Source organism: Erpetoichthys calabaricus, chromosome 11 (assembly GCF_900747795.2).
Source record: "Erpetoichthys calabaricus chromosome 11, fErpCal1.3, whole genome shotgun sequence".
NCBI classification, from domain to species: domain Eukaryota; kingdom Metazoa; phylum Chordata; class Cladistia; order Polypteriformes; family Polypteridae; genus Erpetoichthys; species Erpetoichthys calabaricus.
In genome coordinates this window covers 116,342,893-116,363,994 of record NC_041404.2, presented here as the reverse complement: position 1 = coordinate 116,363,994, position 21,102 = coordinate 116,342,893, and the positions used below count along the sequence as shown (strand labels likewise).

Sequence of the window (21,102 nt, the reverse complement as noted above, 5' to 3'; positions counted from 1 at the left end):
TAACCAAACCCACTCTCTTCCACCCAGCCTGAGCCAAGGGATAATTAAAAAAAAAAAAAAAATCAATCAAGCAGTTACAAGCTGAGATTTACACAATTGAGCCGCAAGAGACCAGGACTCAATTACATTACTGGAAGCATCATTAATCCACGCTGCAGACAAATCCAGATGTTTTAACTTGTAGAATGAGGACTGCCAGCTGTCAACATTGACACATTCAGGTGTCTTCCAGTGGGAGACAATTAGTTTGGCTGCCAATGTACCCAGTCACAATAACTTGCATTCAGAGAGTTTCAGTGGAAGCCTGGAAAGTTCTAAAAGAAGAAAGATTTGAGGTAACTGAGGAATACTGCAATAAAGAAAGTAGATGAAATATGTGTGTCCAAAAGGAAAACACTTGGTCAAAATAATAAAATTGTGGAAACATCTGTGCCAATGTCATGCTCATATAATCAGGTAATATATTTCTCTTGCACATTGCAAAATGTTCACCTGTGAATTGGATTTTAATTTAGAAAAGAGAAGAATATGATTTTTATAGCACGCTTTTGCTGGTGCAGTGTCGTAGGAAATGGCAGCCTAATCCAGTGTCATCATGCACAAGACAGCAGCCAAGTGATAGAAATAAACTGGGGTTAAAGTGCAAAGTGCTGTGGGATACAGTGCACGCACTTTGGGTTTGGTGATGCCTCAGTATGAACATGCATTCTTTATGCTGAAAATGGTAACCTGGTAGCAGCATAAATGTTTTTTTTCAAGGAATAGTCATAGAGCACCAGCATTTATAAATCTGGCTATTTGGACACAGGGCTTACTTTATGCAGCTATTTTTATAGTATTGAAACACTTCTTCCCAAGATATTTAAAAATGTTATGCATTTCTTTTGATTTTGCAGTTAAGAAAACTGCACAGTAACAGTGGAAGTATGCCAGTCACAAACATTATATTTCCTCCAACACATTTCCTACCCAATAGTCTGTTTACTTATCCATCCAAGACCCGAATTGCTTTTGTATTTAAAAAAAAAAAAAAAAAGTTTAGGCTTTTAGAACACCCACAGACAAAAAGGGTAACCATTATAAACATGGTGTTTTAATACAAGAGATGTTATCATAGAGATCCTCCAGAAGAAAGTGTTCTTCAGATGGTGAGTGTTTTTTGTATGGTTTCCTAATGTTGAATAATAGTGAATGGGGGAAACAAACCCATTCTTTCAGCCATTTTCTTTGCCTATTTTTTTTTATTCATGTTGATTATTACTGGGAACTACAGTCTAGGGTGGAAATATGGTCAGTTAATATTTTTGATGGATTAAGCCATAATGTACATGGACATATATAGAACTTTTGCTTACCAATTTGAAGTTTTAGGGTCAAGTACTATGTTTATTTTCCCAACATTTGGTTTCTTTCTGTTGGCATGGGAGTGAGGACTGCCCGAGTTTCTGCTGCTCTTTGAAGGCAAAGGGAAGATGGCTAGAAATGGTCTGTTCTAAAAACGTCACATGGATTTTGTAGAGATTTGTGTTCCTGAAATGTTTGAAAATGACCACTGGCAGGTGACAAGGGCAAAGTTGTCTTTCATTCATGGCCCTTCTGTCTCCATGGAGGAATTACAGTTGTCAAGGTAAATTGAGCTATTCCAAAATAGTCATATAAAGGAAGAATTTGTTGTTATGCCAAGTATAGTTTTAACACTATGTCAGAGGGAGTATGTGGCCCAGGAAAGCATGGAATACTGACATTTTCTTTCTGTGATGACAATTAACTTAACAAGCAGTTTAGCTAGCTTGTGAATTAAGCCTTTATTGAAGATAAAATACATGTTAGATATTTATTATGTAAACCTGTTCCCAATGAATATGCAAATATTTTTGTATATATAAATGTAGTAAAATATTTTGTGCAGCAAAATGAATGCTGCTGAAAGTTATTTTGCGATAGTAGACTTTTATCTGTTTGAAATATTTAATTCAGCTGATAAGTTTCAAAGAAGCAGTTGCAATGCAAATGATGCCTGCATTAAAGAATGTGAATTTTATGTATATGTCCTCTTTTTTTTTTTTTTTTCTTTTTCCTTTTGCACCAAATGATTACTGGTCTAGTTAGACTAAAGCCAGGAAATCAAAGCGGCTGACGTCCCTTCTATGAGCCGTGACTCATGGGGGTGTTGAGTTTGAAATAGTTTGGTGTAGTTTTACATTCCTTATATAGCCTCCAAAGTGAGCGAGAGAGAGAGAGGGAGCACACTGAGCTTGAGTTGTTGCTGGAGACAAGGAAGACTGACTGTACCAGGGAGCTGAAGCTCACAGCAGTCCACTTTCTCAACTGGGTTTTATTTTGCTCAAGATTCTGACGTGTGCATAGTAAGAAAGGTATGTTTTAAGGCACATGGGAGATGGAATCTTTTCAAAGCAATAGTACCATTGTACTGAATTAAATACTTTATATGGGGCAACTTTGTTTTCCCTTCTTGAAACATATTTTAAAAGCTGTTTTTCTTTTGAATAAATAGCAGAACAATTTAACAATTTCAGATGTACTACAAATTCTGTGTTGTGACAAATGAGATATGTGATGTACAATTTAAATTTTTGTCTTGTTTTCTCTTTTTTTTAAAATAAGGTTTATTTTTCAAATTTTTTGTTAAATGAGTTGTTGTACATGGGATGATGTGTGTTAAGATTCACATTTATCACTAAAGTACTAAACCTCGCATTTCATAGCATATATAGCAAAGTATCATCAGATTTCAGGAATTAATGTTGCTCTTAATAGTCATTCTGTGGTTGTGTGTAGTATTTTTTTTTTCTCTTTTTAATGTAAATACTGCATTTGGTAGCAACCGGTGATCAGATTCTCTCTCTCTCTCTCTATCTCTGAAAAACATATATAATGGTTTTAATGCTTTTCATCAATGGGAATTATTGAGATAGTTTGCTTCATAGATTTTAAAAAGAAAAAAGAGCAGTTGAAATTTAAAACCTTGTCATGTTAAAAGGCTTGCTTATTAGATATGTAAGCTGGCTACATGTCTAGGAGTAGCCTTGTATAAAGTGAGCCTTAACATGTAAACCATATAATGGATCCAATGTGAAACATGGATTTCACAAATATTTGTAAAAATTGATGCAACTTATTGAAAAGCGCCATTGCAGATTTTGTTTAGACTTTTGTTTTCTTCTGGCAAATTGGCTATGTACAATGTTGGGCTAATTTTATGGAATCATACTACGTAACATGGAATTCACTCCTAAATCTGTTGAGTCTGCTTTTGTTTTATTATGTTTGTCATGCTTATTACTTTAGCTTCAACATGCTTAGTTAAAAAATACTTTATTATGGCATTATGTGTTCCAAATATAATGCATTATATAGTAATTATTCATATTTTCAATGCATGTACCCACTGCATTTTATTTTTGAAGATGGAATAATAGTTATGATCTTTACAATGTTTGTATGCCAAGTGCTCTGTAAACAATATACTTTCTGTGACTTCTGTAAATTGTAGTGTAATGGCTTCTTGTTTGCAGATCTGAAACAAATTGGTTTGTTTAATCTTGTTTTGGTGTAAGTTGTAAGAGTATTTTGATTTGATAATCATTAACATGAATTTGTTCTGATACCAAAATCCTTTACTTAGGAGAAGTGGTGGAAAAATCAAGTGGACAATTAAAATTACCAGGAAATAGTTTTATCAAAAATTGATTTACACAGATGTGGCAATGTAGAAGTAACAATAGAGAACACACTGTTTTGCTGAGTTAGGTTTTTGTTTGCCAGATGGAGGCCTCCCACCCCACCCCCATGAATGTGTTAAATATACTGGTCCATGTTCTTGGCAACAGGCAAAGTAGCTTAAAAATAGCGGTCCTTTTGACACTTGAGCTGGTAGCTCATGAATACTGTACAGTAAAGCAGGTGTCTGTTCAAGTTAGAAGTTACATGAATTGTGATACATTCATACATAAAATATCTTACAAACTATGCTTTGGATTTACCTAAGTAAACACACAGGCATTTAAAAATACATATTTTCAGATAGTGATTACACTAGGAAAGGTGGTAAAATACTGGAATATTAATGTTAAAGTGACATTAGGAAGACTCCAGCTATTAATCAGACCTTGGATTAAGAAGGAACAGTGGAGGTTTGTTCTTGCACAGATATCTAAGGAATTTATAATGTAAGACAATCCTGTCTTCATTTATTTTGTATACCTAATGTGAAGAGTTGCCTGACTGTTTGTCTCTAAGGAGCAGGTACTTGTGTCCCTCTTTACTGTGGATTATATTTTCTTCCCTCCAGCTTTAGATTTTCAAGACACTTGACTACAAACAGCAGAAATGTGATAAATATGTTTTTTTTTGCAGCACTGGTTTGTGAGGTCTAGTATATAGTAGACCCTTTCTCAGCAGGGTATTAAGTGGTTACAATTAAATTCTTCTTGTTCAAATCCAAGTAATGATTCCTTCTATGGGTGCTCCAATCAGGTTTTTTTAGAACCCTTACTGATCACCGATATTATGTTACTGGATCTGCCAATACCTTTTTTTTTCCTTCGTCTCTCTTATCTCTTAAAAAAAAACTTTTACACTACATGGAGAAGCTTTATGTTATATATTAAAGTGTTAACATTGATGTTTTTCTATAGTTAAATTATAGACAATATGTGTTACCTGTTCATTTTTTATTAACAAAATTAAATTCTATAGCCTTGTTTTTCATTGACCATAAAAATACTAAAATAATACAGATGTGGACAAAGTCATTGGCACCCCTCCATGGAAGAAAGAAGAACCTACAATTGTCACTGTGAAATAACTTGAAACTGACAAAACTAATTGGCATCCATCATTTTTATTACCTATTTAACAAAAATCAGACTTTGCTTTAGAGTTTTGATTCAACAGAATATTTCAAATTAAAATACAAACGAAAATATCATGGAGAAAAATGGTGCGACCCTTAAAGTTAATATTAAGTGAAATAGCTCTCATTGAGACTTCTGCACCTGTGAACAGGTAGTTTGACCCACTCTGTCTGAGCAAACTACTCAGCCTGTGTCGAGTTTAAAGGGTACCTTCTCCATACTGCATGTTTCAGTTCATTCCACAGACATTCGATAGGATTTAAATCAGGGCTTATAGAAGGCTGCTTCAGAATAATCCAAGGTTTTTGTTCATTAACATTTTTGGCTGCTTTTAGCTGTATATTTTGGGTCATTATCCTGTTGGAGGATTCATGACTTGCAACTGAGATGGAGCTTTCTGTACCTTTCACTCCAGAATGTCTTGATAGTCTTGAGATTACATTGCACAGACTCCAGGCCCCCCTGTGCCAGATGCAGCAAAACAGCCCCAAAACATAACTGAGCACCTTTTCTATTTTCACAGTAGGTATGCTGTTCTTTACTTTGAAAACTTAATTTTTTTTCGTCTGTGGATGTAGATCTGATGTGATTTGCCAAAAAGCTCCAGTTTTGTCTCATCGGTCCAAAAGACATTCTTCCAGATGTGGCCCAGGTTTTTAAGATTTTCATTCAACAGTGGAGTCCTGGGTCTTCTTCCATTGAGTCCATTGTTTTTCAAAAAGCGATGAATGGTGCATTCAGACACTGATAGACCTTGATGTTGGAGTTCAGCTTGTATCTCTTTGGATGTTGTCCTTGGCTTTTTGTCTAACATTCACACTATCATTCTTCCCATTCTGGGGTTGATTTTTTTCACCTGTGGCTGTGTACAGTTTGTCTAGCTTCAGTCTCCTTTGACTTCTTAATACTTTTTGCAACTGGTGGCTCAGAGCATCAAGCTGCTTAAAGATGGTCTTGTAGCATTCACTTTTAACATGCTTGTGTATAATTTTCTTTCTAATCTCCTCATACAATTCTCTCCTTTGCTTTCTCTGTTACACATTCAATGTGGGACGCATGATGACACCAGACAGTCGGTGAATATGTTTCTCCATTTAAATAAACCGAATGACTACATGATTGAAGACCCGTGTGATACTAATTGAAGAAAGCAGCTAGTTTGAATAATCACTCTAATCCAATTATTTATGATCTTTTCTAAGGATACCAACAAATGTATTCAGGCCATTTTAGAATATTTTTTGTTGATTAAGCAATACTTTTTTTTTTCTCTTTCCACTCATATCAAAGGCATGTAGTATATGTGGAACGGTTGCTTTTCATTTATCAGCAGACCTCTCAAATCCAAAAATCACGTTGGATTTCAGTTTCAGAGTACCCTAACAGCATATGGGAATGTGCAGATGATTTTTAAAATATTTTTCATTTATTCTATATATTATCCCTTCATTCTCAAAACATAAACCTTGCTTATCTTATGCAAGTGTTTCCTGTATATTTTCCATCCTAAACATAGGCTGAATATGCCATGTGTCAATAATGGTAATCAATTCAGTTAGTAAGTTATCAAAAATGTGAAACATTTTATCATATCAAATGACAATGTCCTGTCACATGTTGCTGAATAAAGAAAGCGATTCTCCGTGGCCAAAAGAGTACCTGGTACTCTCGAATACCACTGTTACATCCTTACAGAAGATGGCAAGCTCAAAGTCAATGAGGTGTCTAGTGAAAACAGTCATGAGACTGTCTGAATATTCACCACTGAAGCAGCAGCTGAAATCCTGCTCTCACGATCACAGTCCTGATGGATCAGATGGATCCCTCGCATTAGACCAGTGTCCTATTGGAGGCTATGTTGTGTGCATTTATGATGAAAAATGTTGGACTGGTGTAATTTTTTTGACAAGGGTGAGACGGAATTGGATATATATGTTTCATGCATCCAGACTATCCTGCAAAGTCTTTCCATTGGTCCTCTAGAGACGATATTTGTTGGGTGCCATTACAGTGTGTCATTGCACTGCTTAGTGCACTTACAATGGTCAGTGGGAGGCAGTGCCATCTTGATCTCAAAGGCAAAGATGCCTACACTTCGATTGAAACTGAAATGAAATGGGTCGCATTTTGCTGCTTCAATACCAAGATGTTAACATTTCATTATAACTAGTGCTATATTTAATGATAATTCAAGCAGCTGTTGTTCATGTGCTGCGCTTAATGTGCCTTCGGTGATTTATTTTGTCCCTTTAATCCTATACCCAAGTTAGTGATAAAGAACTTGATGATTATCATTACTGGCAAATGGTGAATTTAACCCATGTTTAGACTGGAAAATAAAAATGAAAGATTCACATAAGAAAAGTAAGACTTGTTTTTTGAGAAAGAATGGACCATTGTAGAATACAGGAAAAATAATTTTAAAAATGTCTGGGCATTCCCACAGTGCATTAAGCTGGTCTGAAATTTAGACCCAAAATTATATTTCCATATTTAAGAGGACTGCTGGTCAAACCCTGATGTTGTTTCTTGTTTGTTTATAACCTTTTGAAAAGCCGTGTGTAGGCATCTAAGCATGGAAAAAATTTCAGCAGGCTGTAACAGTTAGAATTATGCTTTCTGAATGCCTAAACAGGGGAAAGCCAAAGACACAAAATTATTTTTTTCCCCATTTTTAAAGGACTGCTCTTACCAACTAGTGTCATCTGGACCAAACATTCTAATTTCATTGCATAATATATATAAAGGTACCTGTATGCAAAATTTGAGTCTTGTGAAATTGATGAAAAAAGTAAAACGGTGTAAAATTTAACACCCTCTCCCCTCGCAAAATTGGCTGTATCTTGGACAATTTTGATCTTGCATCAAAATGATTTTACAGGGCGTCTCCTGCATAAAATGGATACACCTGGTATTTTTTTCAGAATTTTTTGAGACCGAAGTGCATGGGATTTCTGGAAATTTGGTTGATTTGACATGGAATGACTATTCTCATAATTACAAGCTGTCATATTGTTTAATTTCTTGTGTAATGTACTTACTCTGATACAAGACTTAATTTAAAAAAAAAGGTAGTTTTCACCATTTGCATAACAGAAAAAAAATATTCTGATACGTTGATTCAGCTATTTAATATTGGTAGCTAAACACAGCTTAAATTTAAATATACAGGCACTTACAGGTTTTAATTATTAAAAGTCATTCACAGATTTACTTAAGAAAGAGGGCCATAGGAAAACAATGGGTTAATATTCTAGAAATTGCTAAAACCAGCCCCAGTAATAAATCTTTTGTTGTTGTTTTTAGTAGTATTATTATTTCACAGGGTTTAATATGTTTTTTGTCTCTTGGAGGGTTTTGATTGGCGCTTCTTCATGTGGGTAATTCTTGCGCATTCAGACTGCACTGCCTTCCTTACACTAGTGCTTCTCAAACTTTATTGTCCTGCACCCCAGTTATGCCATTTTAAATTCATTGATGACCCACTAGCAGCACTTTCAAGCTGCCGTCTTGGTGAAATGAAGATGATTGGGGGTCTCCTTGATAAAACAATTTCATTTAGAAACGGGGAAAAAATGTTGTACAGCACTGCCAGTTGATTCCATGGTTGAGAAACACTGACTTAGGTGACCCACCGTAACCCACTTGTGAACCAACTATGGCAACCCGTGACTCACCAGTGCCACGATCCAGTGGTCGATAAACTCTGCCTTACATGGACAATGCATGTAACCTCTGAGACTTGAAGATTGGTTTGTGCTATTCTGTATAGGCAGTTAAAGTATGCATACAGGTGACCCATACCAGACTGACACAGCTTCACTTGCAATGACCTGTGCACTTGTGACCAACATATGACCAACTGGCCAGTTTCAAATGAAGCTGTAAGTTGGTGCATGACTGCATATATTTACTGTATTTATACAGGTTTTGTCCCCTCTTTTTTCCCCCAGTGTACCAGCTAGACAGTCCTAATTCATGAAATGTAATTATAATTGGGGATTACCATTTTAATTATGCAGTACTTGTTAAAAATCTATCCATTGTTCATAAGATGTTTATGAAGAATATACAAGGTTAATATGATTAAAACGTTTACAAATGGACACATTTTTCTGTTGAGCTAACAAGACTATTGCTTACTAAGCAGCTATTTCACATTCTTTATCTCTTATTGTTCCGATTGAAAATGTGAGCAGCTGTACTTAACACCAGCTCACTCACCATCCAAACTCAGACATCAGTACTCGGTTTAATTAAACAACATAATATAAACATTTTGAATTAATTAAAGTAGCTTTTTTGCTGTTTGTCTAATTGAACATGACTACCTCCGATTCCTTTTTCTTTTTTATAAATTTATATAAGGTGTTTATAAACACTGTTTACATTAAAGAAAGTGGAATTATAAAGTAGTGCTGGGCAGTATGACCAAAATTCTACATCATGGTATTTTTCTAAATTATACCGGTTTCACGGTATTCAACAGTATTTTTTTTCCCATGCATGAGTGGATGTTAACCACATTTTCCACTGCAATTACTGCAGTAGACTGGCTAAGAATAACCTATTCCTCTGTCATGAGAATTGTACATTGTACAAAAAAATATTTTAATGTGCACACAAGTATTAATACAGGCTTGTATGGTCCCATAAAGTGATTGTTTTCAAGGGGGTGATACTAATGAAGAGAAGGAATCACATTGCATGACAGTTGCAGTCAAAATATAGAGCCTTTTTATTGAACAAATTTTGCAAACAACTTAAAGTAAATTTTTGACAACATATTTTCAACCATCCAAAGAGGCATTTAGACTTAAATATCCAGAGGTGCTTGTCAAAAGTTGTATTGCACTGAACATGTCTTAGAAAAGGAATAAATAGTAAATATATTTTGTAAACCAACTACACTTTCTGTTAATGTTAACAATCTCTGTCCACTAACACGTTAAAGTGACTTTTTGAACAACTTTACCATCATTAAACTGCATAATATTTAAACAAATAATAACAATAAAATAAATAATAGTGCAACTTCCAGTAATGATACTATTACTTCAAGCCCAGGTGCATTACAAAGTATTCACCAAATAAAAATAAAATAAAATAAAACAAGTGCAACTTGGTGATGACATCTTTATCAACTGAACCATCATTAAGGCAAATTGCATTAATATGGACCTTGCTTCAAGTGAAGCTACTGTATATACATAAAAAATAAAACTGCAACTTGCATTTGTAATGCTATTTGTGGTATAGCCCTACGGAAGCGTATTAGGGCCACAGTGAAGAAAAAAAAACCAAACTACATGTCGAGAATAAAGTCGACATGTTGACTTTATTCTCGATATTTCCTCTTTATTCTCATAGTTTATTTTGTCATTAAAGTAGAATGTCATAAACTGAACTTCATCCTAAAATCAATGTTCAATTTACTAGATTTTCCCAAACCCAGTCATAAGTTAATGTAGCACATTAAATGCTTTGTGTTAAGTGTTTCCCAACCCAGTTGTTAATAGCTACATGCTTCTTAAACTGACTTCCTCTTGTACTGAAGAGGCACCAGCAGCGATCTTCGCACAGAATACATTCACTTCATGACATTCCCGCTCTCTGAAAATTTAGAATGTTAAGATAAATACTTGATATCATTTTCATGATGAAATGCATTAAAGCAGGCATTAAACATGCACGGTAATGTGGCGGTAGTGCTTCTCCCTCGCAGTAAGGGGTCCCCAGGTGTACGTTCAGTGTAGAGAACTTTATGGCAGGTATGATGAGGCTCCAAAATAAACTGGATATATGAATGGGTATCGCACAGCTTTAACTTAAATATTGTGTAAATGTTGGGTTTGTGATCTGGTGGTCGGTGACATGAACACAGAATTCAATGGATGTTCTCTGTCTGACGTACCAATCCCCCAGTTACTATCCTTCCTTTTTCTTTCTCCACATAACCAATCGCCACATGATAAAACGTCTTTGTGAAATTAAAACTAGTTCTAAACTTAGACCACGGAGTGTTCAGAACTTTAAAAAAAATCTTCGTTATACATGTTTAGTTATGCCAACCATTCAGGGTTGCGCCCATCCCAGCAAGCATTGTGTGTGATGCAGGAGCAAATCCTGAACGTGGCGGCAGCACATTGCAGGGTGAATACAAGCAATACATACACTAGCAGGGTCAATATAACATAACAAAACCCCATATCCTACATGACTTTGAAAGGAAACTGAAGCACACCAAGTAAACCCACCAGAAAAACATGCAAATTCAAGGCAGGGAACACCCGGGACCCCCATTCTGCATGGCAGCAGTGCAACCTCCATGTCACCGTGCCCCCATATGATTAATACATGCTTTAATGCATTTTGTCATGAAAATGATATCAAGTATTTATCTTGGCATTCTAAATGTTCACAGAGCAGGAATATCATGAAGTTAATGTATTCTGTGTGGTGCTCGCTGCCTGCGCCTCCTCTTAGAGCAAGAGGTAGTCAGTTTAAGAAGCATGTAGCGATTAACATGGCTCCGGGAACACTTAACACAAAACATTTAATGTGCTACATAACTTATGACGGGATTTGAGAAAATCTAATAAATTAAATATTCATTTTAAGATGAAGTTTAGTTTACAATGTTCTACTTTAATGACAAATTACAAGAATAAAGTCGACATGTAGACTTTATTCTCGTCATAAGCGTAGAGATTAAAGTGGAAATGTCGAGAATAAAGTCAACATGTCGTCACACTATTACACAGTACCCAGGTACATTACACAGTATTGAAAAAAAAAAAATTTAAACAAGTACACCTTGGCTTGCAGTTTTATCCAGTAGTATAGAAACAGTATTTACACATTTGAGCATAATGGTTCACATCCGACCTTATAAAACGAAAATATCTCCAGACAACAGACACAGCTCCTTTTTTCAGCAAAAGTTCTTCTATGTCATCATGTTCAACTTTATTGTCTGCTACAGCTTCAGTTTTGGAATGTTCTCTGTCCATTTTCACCGTTCAACACCTCCACTACCACATGTACTCCATTGTATGCATGTTTAGTGGTGCCGCAATGAAAAAGGACCCTCCCTAAAAAGTTTTCCCGCTGCACCACGTTCTGAACGTTGTTTAGGCTATTTAAACCAGTGTTGCGGTATAAGAAAAATCCATATCATAACAAAAATAAAAAACGTTTTTTGGTATGAACCGGTATACCGCCCAGCACTAATGTAAAGGCCTAATACTGTATTCCAGTCTTCTCTCTGAAGAATTATGCCTAACTGCTCTTTGTTTACAGAATGTTAACAAAAAACAGACATGCCTAGTGTGACTATATTGTAATACCTTGCACAAAGGAGCACTACAACTAAATTATCGTTTATATATTAAAAAAAAAAAAAAAAAGCAGATACTGAAAAAAAATCTGTTTTTGTAATTGCCCGATTTACACTGATCAAGTCTTTTGTAGTCAAAATCATCCGACTTGTATCGATGGCCGATTTGATTGGAGTGTAACTGATCCTTTCCTTCAGTTATAACTTGATCTGTTATGGTGTGGGTAATGGGTTCTATCATATGGCAAACTTTTAACTCCTTTTAGTCTTTATTTTGAACAGAGATATTGGAATTTATGGAACTGACTTCCACATTGATGTTAGAGTAGCTGGACTGTGGGCACTGTACTGTAAATTCTTTCTGAAATGAGACTTAACAAAGAACATTCCTATCTTTGCCTGTGGTAAAGGATTGTGATTGGTGAAGGAAAAAAATGATTTTCTTGGGGCTCTGTTTCCATGATTGAGAAAAAAAATTGGAGCAAATCTGCTCTAAATTGGCAGGAGCTGTCTGTTGTGATGTAGTGAAGATGTACCAGGATTGTATTCCATGAGAGGGGTATTGGAAAAAATGCCCTTGGAGCACAAGGAGATGCTCAGAATGTTGCCAGAGGAGTTGTAATTCACAACTGGTCTGGGAGAACCACAAAATTCCTCAGGAGGTTATTGTAAAAAGGAAAGCTTAGTCAGTTCTGCTCAGCCTGTTGTCCTGGCAACCTTCTCCAGAATGCACCAAAAAGGCAAAATGAAAAATAAAAATAAAATTAGGGATTTTTTTAAGCTATTGTTTAGATTTTTTATTTACCATGAGTTTAAGTTTAATTTTGATATTTGCAGTGTACAGTTTGTCATTTGTTTATTTATACATCATATTAAATACTGTTTTCTATTAATTTTGAGACATGCTTTCTAGTTACATGGTCCTGTGTAAATGTAGTTACGTGCATATGTGTGATCTGTAATGGGCTAACATCACAAACATATCTGATTCTTGACATGCAACTGAATCTACTTGAATAGGCATTTGTGTGCTGCAACTCATCTGCACAATCAGATTTGGAAAGTGGACAGATGGATGGACCGCCAGCCACATGGTTATATGTTCATAGCAGCTGATAAATGGTGTCACCTTGATTTGAAATATTTAGAAAATGGATTGTTCAATTATTTTCATTTATGAAAGTATTCTAAATGTTAACACACACTACTCTGCTGGGCCCTTGAGCAAGGCCCTTAGCCTTCAATTGCTCCAGGGGTGCTGTACAATGGCTGACCCTGTGCTCTGACCCCAAGGGGTATGCGAAAAGATGCATTTCACTGCATGTTGTCCTGTATAACTATGTATGTGACAAATAAATAAATAAATAAATATTTGTAGGTTTCTGGGCAGCCTTCATATATTTAAGCACTTTTTCCATGTTATAAGTACCTACAACTCAGTTTTCTGTTTTTGTGAATTTTACAAATATAAATGACTAGAATTCAGAGATTGAGATATTGACCTTGCAGAGCCAAATGTGTGTGCATGTGTTATTTTTTTTCTTTTTTTTAATAATGACTTAAATGAAATGTACATCACTAAAATAAAGTGTCTTTTCCATTTTTATTGTTTTGAAAAAATGTTTTCTTGGACATGGACAGTAAGTGGTGACATTACTGTTCTACAACATTTGGATACATGTTTATTTCCTGGCTATTGTTCCTCTTCATGGAGCTTCAATAGTCTTCCACACTTTAAAGACCTCTTCTGTTTACTTTGTGTCTATTGTGAGTGAGTGTTGGGTGTGCTGTGTGATGGCGTCCTTCCCATATGAAGCCCATTGCTTCCAGGATAATCTTTGGAGTCCTATGACCCAGGCTATATCCTGTGGCAAAAAGTTACGGATTAAAAAAAAAAAACAAATCCTAGATATGACACAAAGCTGTTTTCATTTAGCAGCTGAACATTCTGGTATTGTAAATCAAGAAAATTAAATGAAATTTGGTTGCTCTGCAGAAAGAGCTCAGTTATAGTTTAGCACAACATTCCCTGTTTTCTGTAGTACCATATAGATGAGGTGTGATCAAAAAATACAGTAAATGCTGCTGCCAAACACCATCCAGTGGGAAGGCAGGGATCTTCAATACGGGAAGCAATGCGTCGAATCCTTAGTAACAGTGTGCGATGAGTTTCAACTTGCGAGCTACAGTTGAGAGATCGCAAACAATGCATTAACGTGAAATTGTGTTTCAAACTGCAAAAAAAGTCCTAAAGAAACACACGGAATGTAAATATTATGGTTTATTAGTTTAAATGAGATGAAAGCTGGGTGTGATTAAAGTGGAAATTTCAGCTTGAATCTCAAAATGTCCACGTTAATCTTGTACCTTATTTTGTCATTGAAGTAGACCGTTGTAAACATCATCTTAAAGCTAACCCAGTTGTTAATTGCTACGTGCTTCTGGGGATTCCTCCTGCATTGAGCAACCAGCAATTGCCACACAGAACACATTAAATTTATGATAATCCAGCTCTCTACACATTTAGAATCCTTAGATTTATATTTGATATCACTTTCATGATGAAATGCATTAAATTATGTATATTACAAAAAAATCGCCAACTTCATTTAAATAATGAATACTGATAATAATTACACATATGGGGCGGCATGGTGGCGAAGCAGTAGCGCTGCTGTCTCTCGGGGAGTAATGTCCCTGGTGTTCTCTATCTGGAGTTTGCATGTTTTCCTGGTGGTTTTCCACAGTGCACTCTGGTTTCCTTCTAAAGATATGCATGTTTGGGGATTTGGTGATGCTAAAATGACACTAGTGTATGCAAGAGCATGTATTCACTTTGCGATGAGCTGATGATGCCCCATCCAGGGATTGTTTCTGCCTCATGCCCAATGCTAGCTGAAATGGGCGCCTCCCTGGATTGATGTAATCACTAAGCATCCATCCTTTTCAGAGATATTGTGGCAAGGTGTCCTCAGAATTTAGTGGGTGTTTTGAGCAATTCACAACACAACAAAGCCAAACCTGTTCTCATCTTGATGATCTCTCACACTGCCACCTGGTGGAATCTTCCAGGTTTACGTAAAGTATGAGCGCAAGTATAAACAGTACAATGTTTGTGTAGCAGTAGCATCCACAGGCGCACGTCATGTCATGTGAAATATAAGCCTGACCTTAGAGACCAGAGTTGTTACTTCAGGTAAAGATAGACTTTAACTGCTCTATGCAAAGCTAAACACTAGGAGAAGTGGTCTTAGTTTGCATGCTGTTGCCTGAGGGTATTTTTACAAATGATATACAAATTGAACATTGCAATCTGTTGTGTATGTATAGTAACTATAAGTTTTGCTTTGTGTAATGGTCAAAGCAGAGGTTTGTGGTTGAAAAAGAAAAATTTCCTATAAAACAACACGTCGGGGAGCTTTAATTTTCTCCTGTTGCAAACAAAGTTGTTTTAAAGTACATTGCTTACTAGACAATACTACCACAACGTGGCAAATGGCAAAACCAGGGAAAGAGTTTCAGCTATTCTACAATTCCAAAGAACAGGAGCTGCTTTGTATTCACCTCTTGGTTCATACTCGCATGAAGATGTTAACACCGGGCAAAATCTGTTATTTGGCGGAAAGCACATGAGGAGCACTTCCCAGTCATGACTAAACCTCACTGTAAATACCTGTGCCTGCATGCAATCAACTAAACATCTGAAGGATTGTTCTGTATAGCAATTAATATTGTAACCCCTGTGTGTTATGGAGGGTTTGCGGCTTAGTAGATAGTGGTCAGTTTTTAAATAAATAAATAGCCATCTCAGTCTCTGAGTGTGCATGCTTGCGTGACTGTGGGAGGTTGGTGTGGTACAGTATGTCTTGATTGGGGGACTGGGCGGTCTCGTGGCCTGGAACCCCTACAGATTTTATTTTTTTCTCCAGCCTTCTGGAGTTTTTTTTTGTTTTTTCTGTCCACCCTGGCCATTGGACCTTACTCCTTTCTATGTTAACTAATGTTGTCTTATTTTAATTTCTTATTTTGTCTTTTATTTTTCTTCTCTTCATTATGTAAAGCACTTTGAGCTACTTTTTGTATGAAAATGTGCTATATAAATAAATGTTGTTGTTGTTGTTGATTGCTCCATTGGCTTTCCGTGGTCCCCGATTTGAGGTGCTGCATCCACAGAGGCGCATAGAAGGGATGAGTAGGCATGGCAAAGGCGAAGGAAAAGGAATGAAAGAAAGGAATAAAAGAACAGGAAAAAAACTGACAAATGAAAGAATGAGAGAAAAAAAAGAATGGAGGTTAAAGAATGGAGAGAAGCTGGCAGGAAGGTGGAGAAAGCCTGGTACGAGTGAGCAAGCAAATAAGAGAGAGAGAGAGGGAAGACATACAGCGTAAGTCCGGGAAAGGCAGTTGGAGTTGGAAAGGCTCAGATAAGGAGTCCTGTCGGGGCCACAGATGGTTGCAGGGATTCGAGCTTTGAGGCGAGGAGATTCAGATGGGGTGCCCAACTGGGAGCCATGCAGCAGTATGGACCCAAACCTGGAAAAGATGGTAGGCTGTGCTTGTCAGATGGGCATCTTCTCTGTTGTGAGTCCTTGTGAGAGATAAGCAAAGGAGATGTCTTTTTTTAAAGGGTTGCGCCAGGAACTGAATTTTAAAGGACCGTTTCCTGCCTGGGAGTTTTAACCTTGATTTTACAGGATTATTTATTGAAATAGTTTTAACTTCCAACGATCATGTTTTTGCTAGATTATTTATTTGTTTATTTATTGAAGACTTTTGAGCACTGCACTATTTGAATACTGTTTGTTTTTGGATAATACTGTATTAATAAAAGCTCATGTGCACTGTTACACAGACCCCTTGCTGTATGTGTGAGTCCTCATTTGCGGCTCATCTCAGTAATGTTATCTATGATGGTGGGTTCAAGAGGCTCCCAAATAGGAGTGGGAGCATGGAGCCCCATCACACCCTGTCATTCTCCCCTAAAATAACAAATGGAAGATAACATATACTTATTTTAAGTGTCCTTTGAAAGAATAAGCTGAAATTTGCAGCCTGTCTATTTTACTTAAATAAATCTTACTTAGCAATTTTTTTTTTGTAGTGAAATGATTGTGTATTAGGCCAAAGAGAAGCTATTTACTTGTTTTGACAGCTGATTGTTGTCTTCAGCCGTATTAATGCAGCTTGTTTTGACATACGCTATTTTAATTATACTGTCCTACTGAATTTTAAGTAGTTTAAGAAGTGAATAAAAAGGCTAATCAAAATGAACAATGAATTAAACATTGAGAATTGCTCCATCCATATAAACATGGCATAATGAACCTTGACTGACTTGGTGGTTGTAGGTAGTTTTTTTTGGTAAGGTGTTTTTTATTTTTACTCCATCCCACCTAATTGATTACATAGGATTTTTTTTTCTAAAGGCAGCAGGATGTCAACAGGGGAAGGTCAATATTGCTCAAGCGTAGTACTAACATTGTAAATTGAAACATAGTTTCTAATTTTTATTTATTTATGTTTTAACTTAAAAATGAATTGAAAATTAAAAACAAGAGAAAGAGATAAAGAAGAGAAATACAAGCAAAAAAAGGCCTGTCTTGTGTATTTCAGGTAATTACTTTACTCTTATGTTGCAGCTTTAGCTCGTCTCGTGGATTAAGATACCTGGCATTCTTCTGTAGAGGCCATCATTCTTTCCTTGATTGCAAGCTTTCCTGATGCTGCAATGTCTCTCTACAGCATAATACCTCCACCTTCTTTGACCTTTTGCATGAAATCCTTGTAGTATAGCACAGTGTTTGCTTTTCCTTCAGCCATTAGGGGGCTAAGGTTTGCTTCGTGTTTCATTCTTCTGTCCATACAACATTATTCCAAAATTATTTGGAGTAACTAAGACAGGTTTTAGTGATTTTGAGGTATTTTTTCTCTTTTTGGTTAGCAGTAGTTTTTACCTTGGTACATTGCCATGGATCATATTCTTGCTGACCTTATTGTAGATTATCAACACTTCCTTAATTAAGATGAGAGGCTTGCAGATCCCTAAATGTTGACTTTGATGTTCATTTCCAACGGAAAATTGTGCATCTTATTCTTAAAGATTTTGGCAAAATAGACACTCTTGAGAAGGTTTGCTATTATCTGCATGTCCATTTGCATTGTGGACAATATTTAACTAAATTGCTTTATATAAAGCACATTTCCATTTTACTTCACTGCACTGTACACTATTAAAATTCATTTTAGTAAGAACATAATACACAACAAAATCCAACGTCGTGCTGAATCAGAGCACAATGCTGTATATGCACAAAAATATACATCTATCTTGTTTTTTTATGCTGGTATTTTCCTTAAAGTGTCAAAAATCTATTTCCAGATTCCAGCTGCTTAGGTCAGCTTGTAGCAAACCCTAACTGCTGGCACTCAACAATCCGTGATGGTTTTGCTGCATTAGTGCTGTCAGGTTGCCTGCTGTTAAGATTGTCTTCAAGGCCATTGGGTTATTATGATCATTGGCTGCAAGACCAGATTGTTAAATACAAATCTAGTAATGGTTAAGTGAAATATTTTTCTATTTTCCATATAAATAGCTGTAATAAAATAAAACTCAATATTGAAACCTGAAATTTACACTAAAAAAGTTACTCCTGGCTGTAGGTGATACTTATTTTTGACAGGAAATTTCTTTGGAAGTGACCCACTGTGTGAACCTGAAGAAATCACTTATTTTGCCTGATTCTTTTAATTGTATATTGATGTAGTTGCGTCGTATTGTGTGTCTAATGAATGTTATATTAATTCTACATGAAATAAAGATTAATAGATATTTTATTTACTTTTCTTCTCTAGATAAATAGGAACAACATGGACTTATACAGTGTGACTCTCGAAGGACCAGCTCCCTGGGGTTTCCGCCTGCAAGGAGGAAAAGATTTCAACATGCCTCTCACAGTTTCACGGGTAAGGCATACCTGTGTTTTGTTTGTAATTATGCTCTTAATGTTAGCATCATTGGCGATAAACTAAATTTACAGTATGATTATGACAGTGTGTAGAAACTTTCACAATTTGATAAACTGAACAAAATTAATCTGGAATAGAAAACTGCTACTGAGGTAATCAATTCCCATGTCCATCTATGCAAATATTTTTTACCCACAAAGATTAATGCATTGTAATTTACGGCTAATTCTCAATAAACAATGTCAATTAAACAATGTCTGCCTGTGTGTGCGTCTCTCTCTCTCTCACGTGCTGCCTGTGTGTGTGCGTCTCTCTCTCATGCGCTGCCTGTGTGTGTGTGTCTCTCTCTCTCTCTCGCGCTGCCTGTGTGTGTGTGTGTCTCTGTCTCTCACGCTGCCAGTGTGTGTGTGTCTCTCTCTCGCGCTGCCTGTGTGTGTGCGTCTCTCTCTCTCGCGCTGCCTGTGTGTGTGCGTCTCTCTCGCGCTGCCTGTGTGTGTCTCGCTCTCTCTCTCTTGCTCGCTGCACAGGAAATGCACAGGGAGAGACTGAACATGTACAAACCGAAAGGGAAACTGGCTTGTTTGTATACCGAGTGTGTGCTCGTGAACTGAGGCAAAAGTTTGGCGAACGTTTTGGTCGTAAACCAATTTGTACGTGTACCGAGACGTTCGTGAACCAAGATGTCGACGAAACGCCCTACACCTTCTAAGGCTTCTGGCACTGAGCCTAAGTGCAAGAAGAGGTTTAAAACACTCCAGGAGAAGGTTGAACTACTGGATTTGCTCCGGGAAATAAAAAGTTATGTTGCAGTAGCGTTCCACTATGGCATTAATGAAAGCACTGTACGTTACATAAAGAAAAACGAGGCAGTGATCTGGAGTACTGTATCTAAGTTTCTGTGATAGTGCCAAAAAGGTAATGACTGTAAGGAATAAAAATATCGTCAGGATGGAATCTGCCATGGCATTGTGGATCACTGACTGCAGGAAGAAAAACATCCCCTTGGACGGTAACATCATCCGTGAGAAAGCACAGAAATTGTACCAGCAGTTCGCTACAGGAGACAATGTAGCAACTTCTCATCACAATGTTCCTGAAACCTATAAAGAAAAGCCAGCATGAAACCCCACCAGAAGACCCGTCCAAAGATACGACGACTCCTGAAGCACCTGAAGAAGAGGCAACACCCGAGGAGTTTTAAATCCTATGCATCGTACAGCACAGCTACTTCATCATCATCAATATCATTCATCATTGGTGAGTACCCATACATTTTACTGTATTTTAATTAAATGAAATTATTTTGTATTTACTCTGCTTATAACTAAGAAAACAATATCGCATAACAAAGAAAATGCGCTTGCATGAATTACAATATGTATAGCGGTAACATCGGTATTTTACATTCTAGCACCGCAGGAGACATAGCAGTACAGTACTGTACCGTAGACGGGTTTACCTTTACATTCTGTTTTTAGGTAATGTATTAAGGTAATTTTTTAGGTAATGTATTAATGTATTAAGCTGAGTTTGCAACGAAATTGAAGTGCTTTTGTGGCATACTGCATTTAGGGTTTAAACTATAAAAATTAGGCATTTTTTAACCACATCCAAAAGTCGCGGTTTTTCACAATTCACTGGTGCTCTAGGAACGTAACCCCCACGAATTTTGGGGGTGTACTGTATGTCTTATATTTTGTGATATAGGCATTGATAACTTTGTCAAAAAGCAAATGTGGCTGTCAAGCATGGCAGGAGTAATATTTTGATTTGGTGAAACAAGCTTCAGAATCTTGATGGCTTGATAGCATCAAAGGAAACATGAATAGTGCTTTGTTTCTTTGAATTTTAGATAAAATTCTTAAGACTGTTTGGGTCTGGGAAATACAATGTTTGATGCTTCAGCTACAGTTGTGGGCA

At 36.5% G+C, this 21,102-nt stretch overlaps 1 protein-coding gene across 3 annotated transcripts in view; it reads left to right on the top strand.

Moving 5' to 3' along the window:
- pdlim7 (PDZ and LIM domain 7) overlaps positions 1 to 21,102 on the top strand; it is a 265,260-nt gene that overhangs the window by 39,773 nt on the left and 204,385 nt on the right. For 2 of the 3 annotated variants that reach the window (XM_051934153.1, XM_051934152.1), the window contains exon 2: positions 19,069 to 19,179. In XM_051934153.1, coding sequence (XP_051790113.1) covers positions 19,069 to 19,179 — 111 coding nt within the window. Of the gene's footprint in view, positions 1 to 2,211; positions 2,376 to 19,068; positions 19,180 to 21,102 lie in introns of those variants that run through there. The other variant, XM_051934154.1, reaches the window with a different exon arrangement.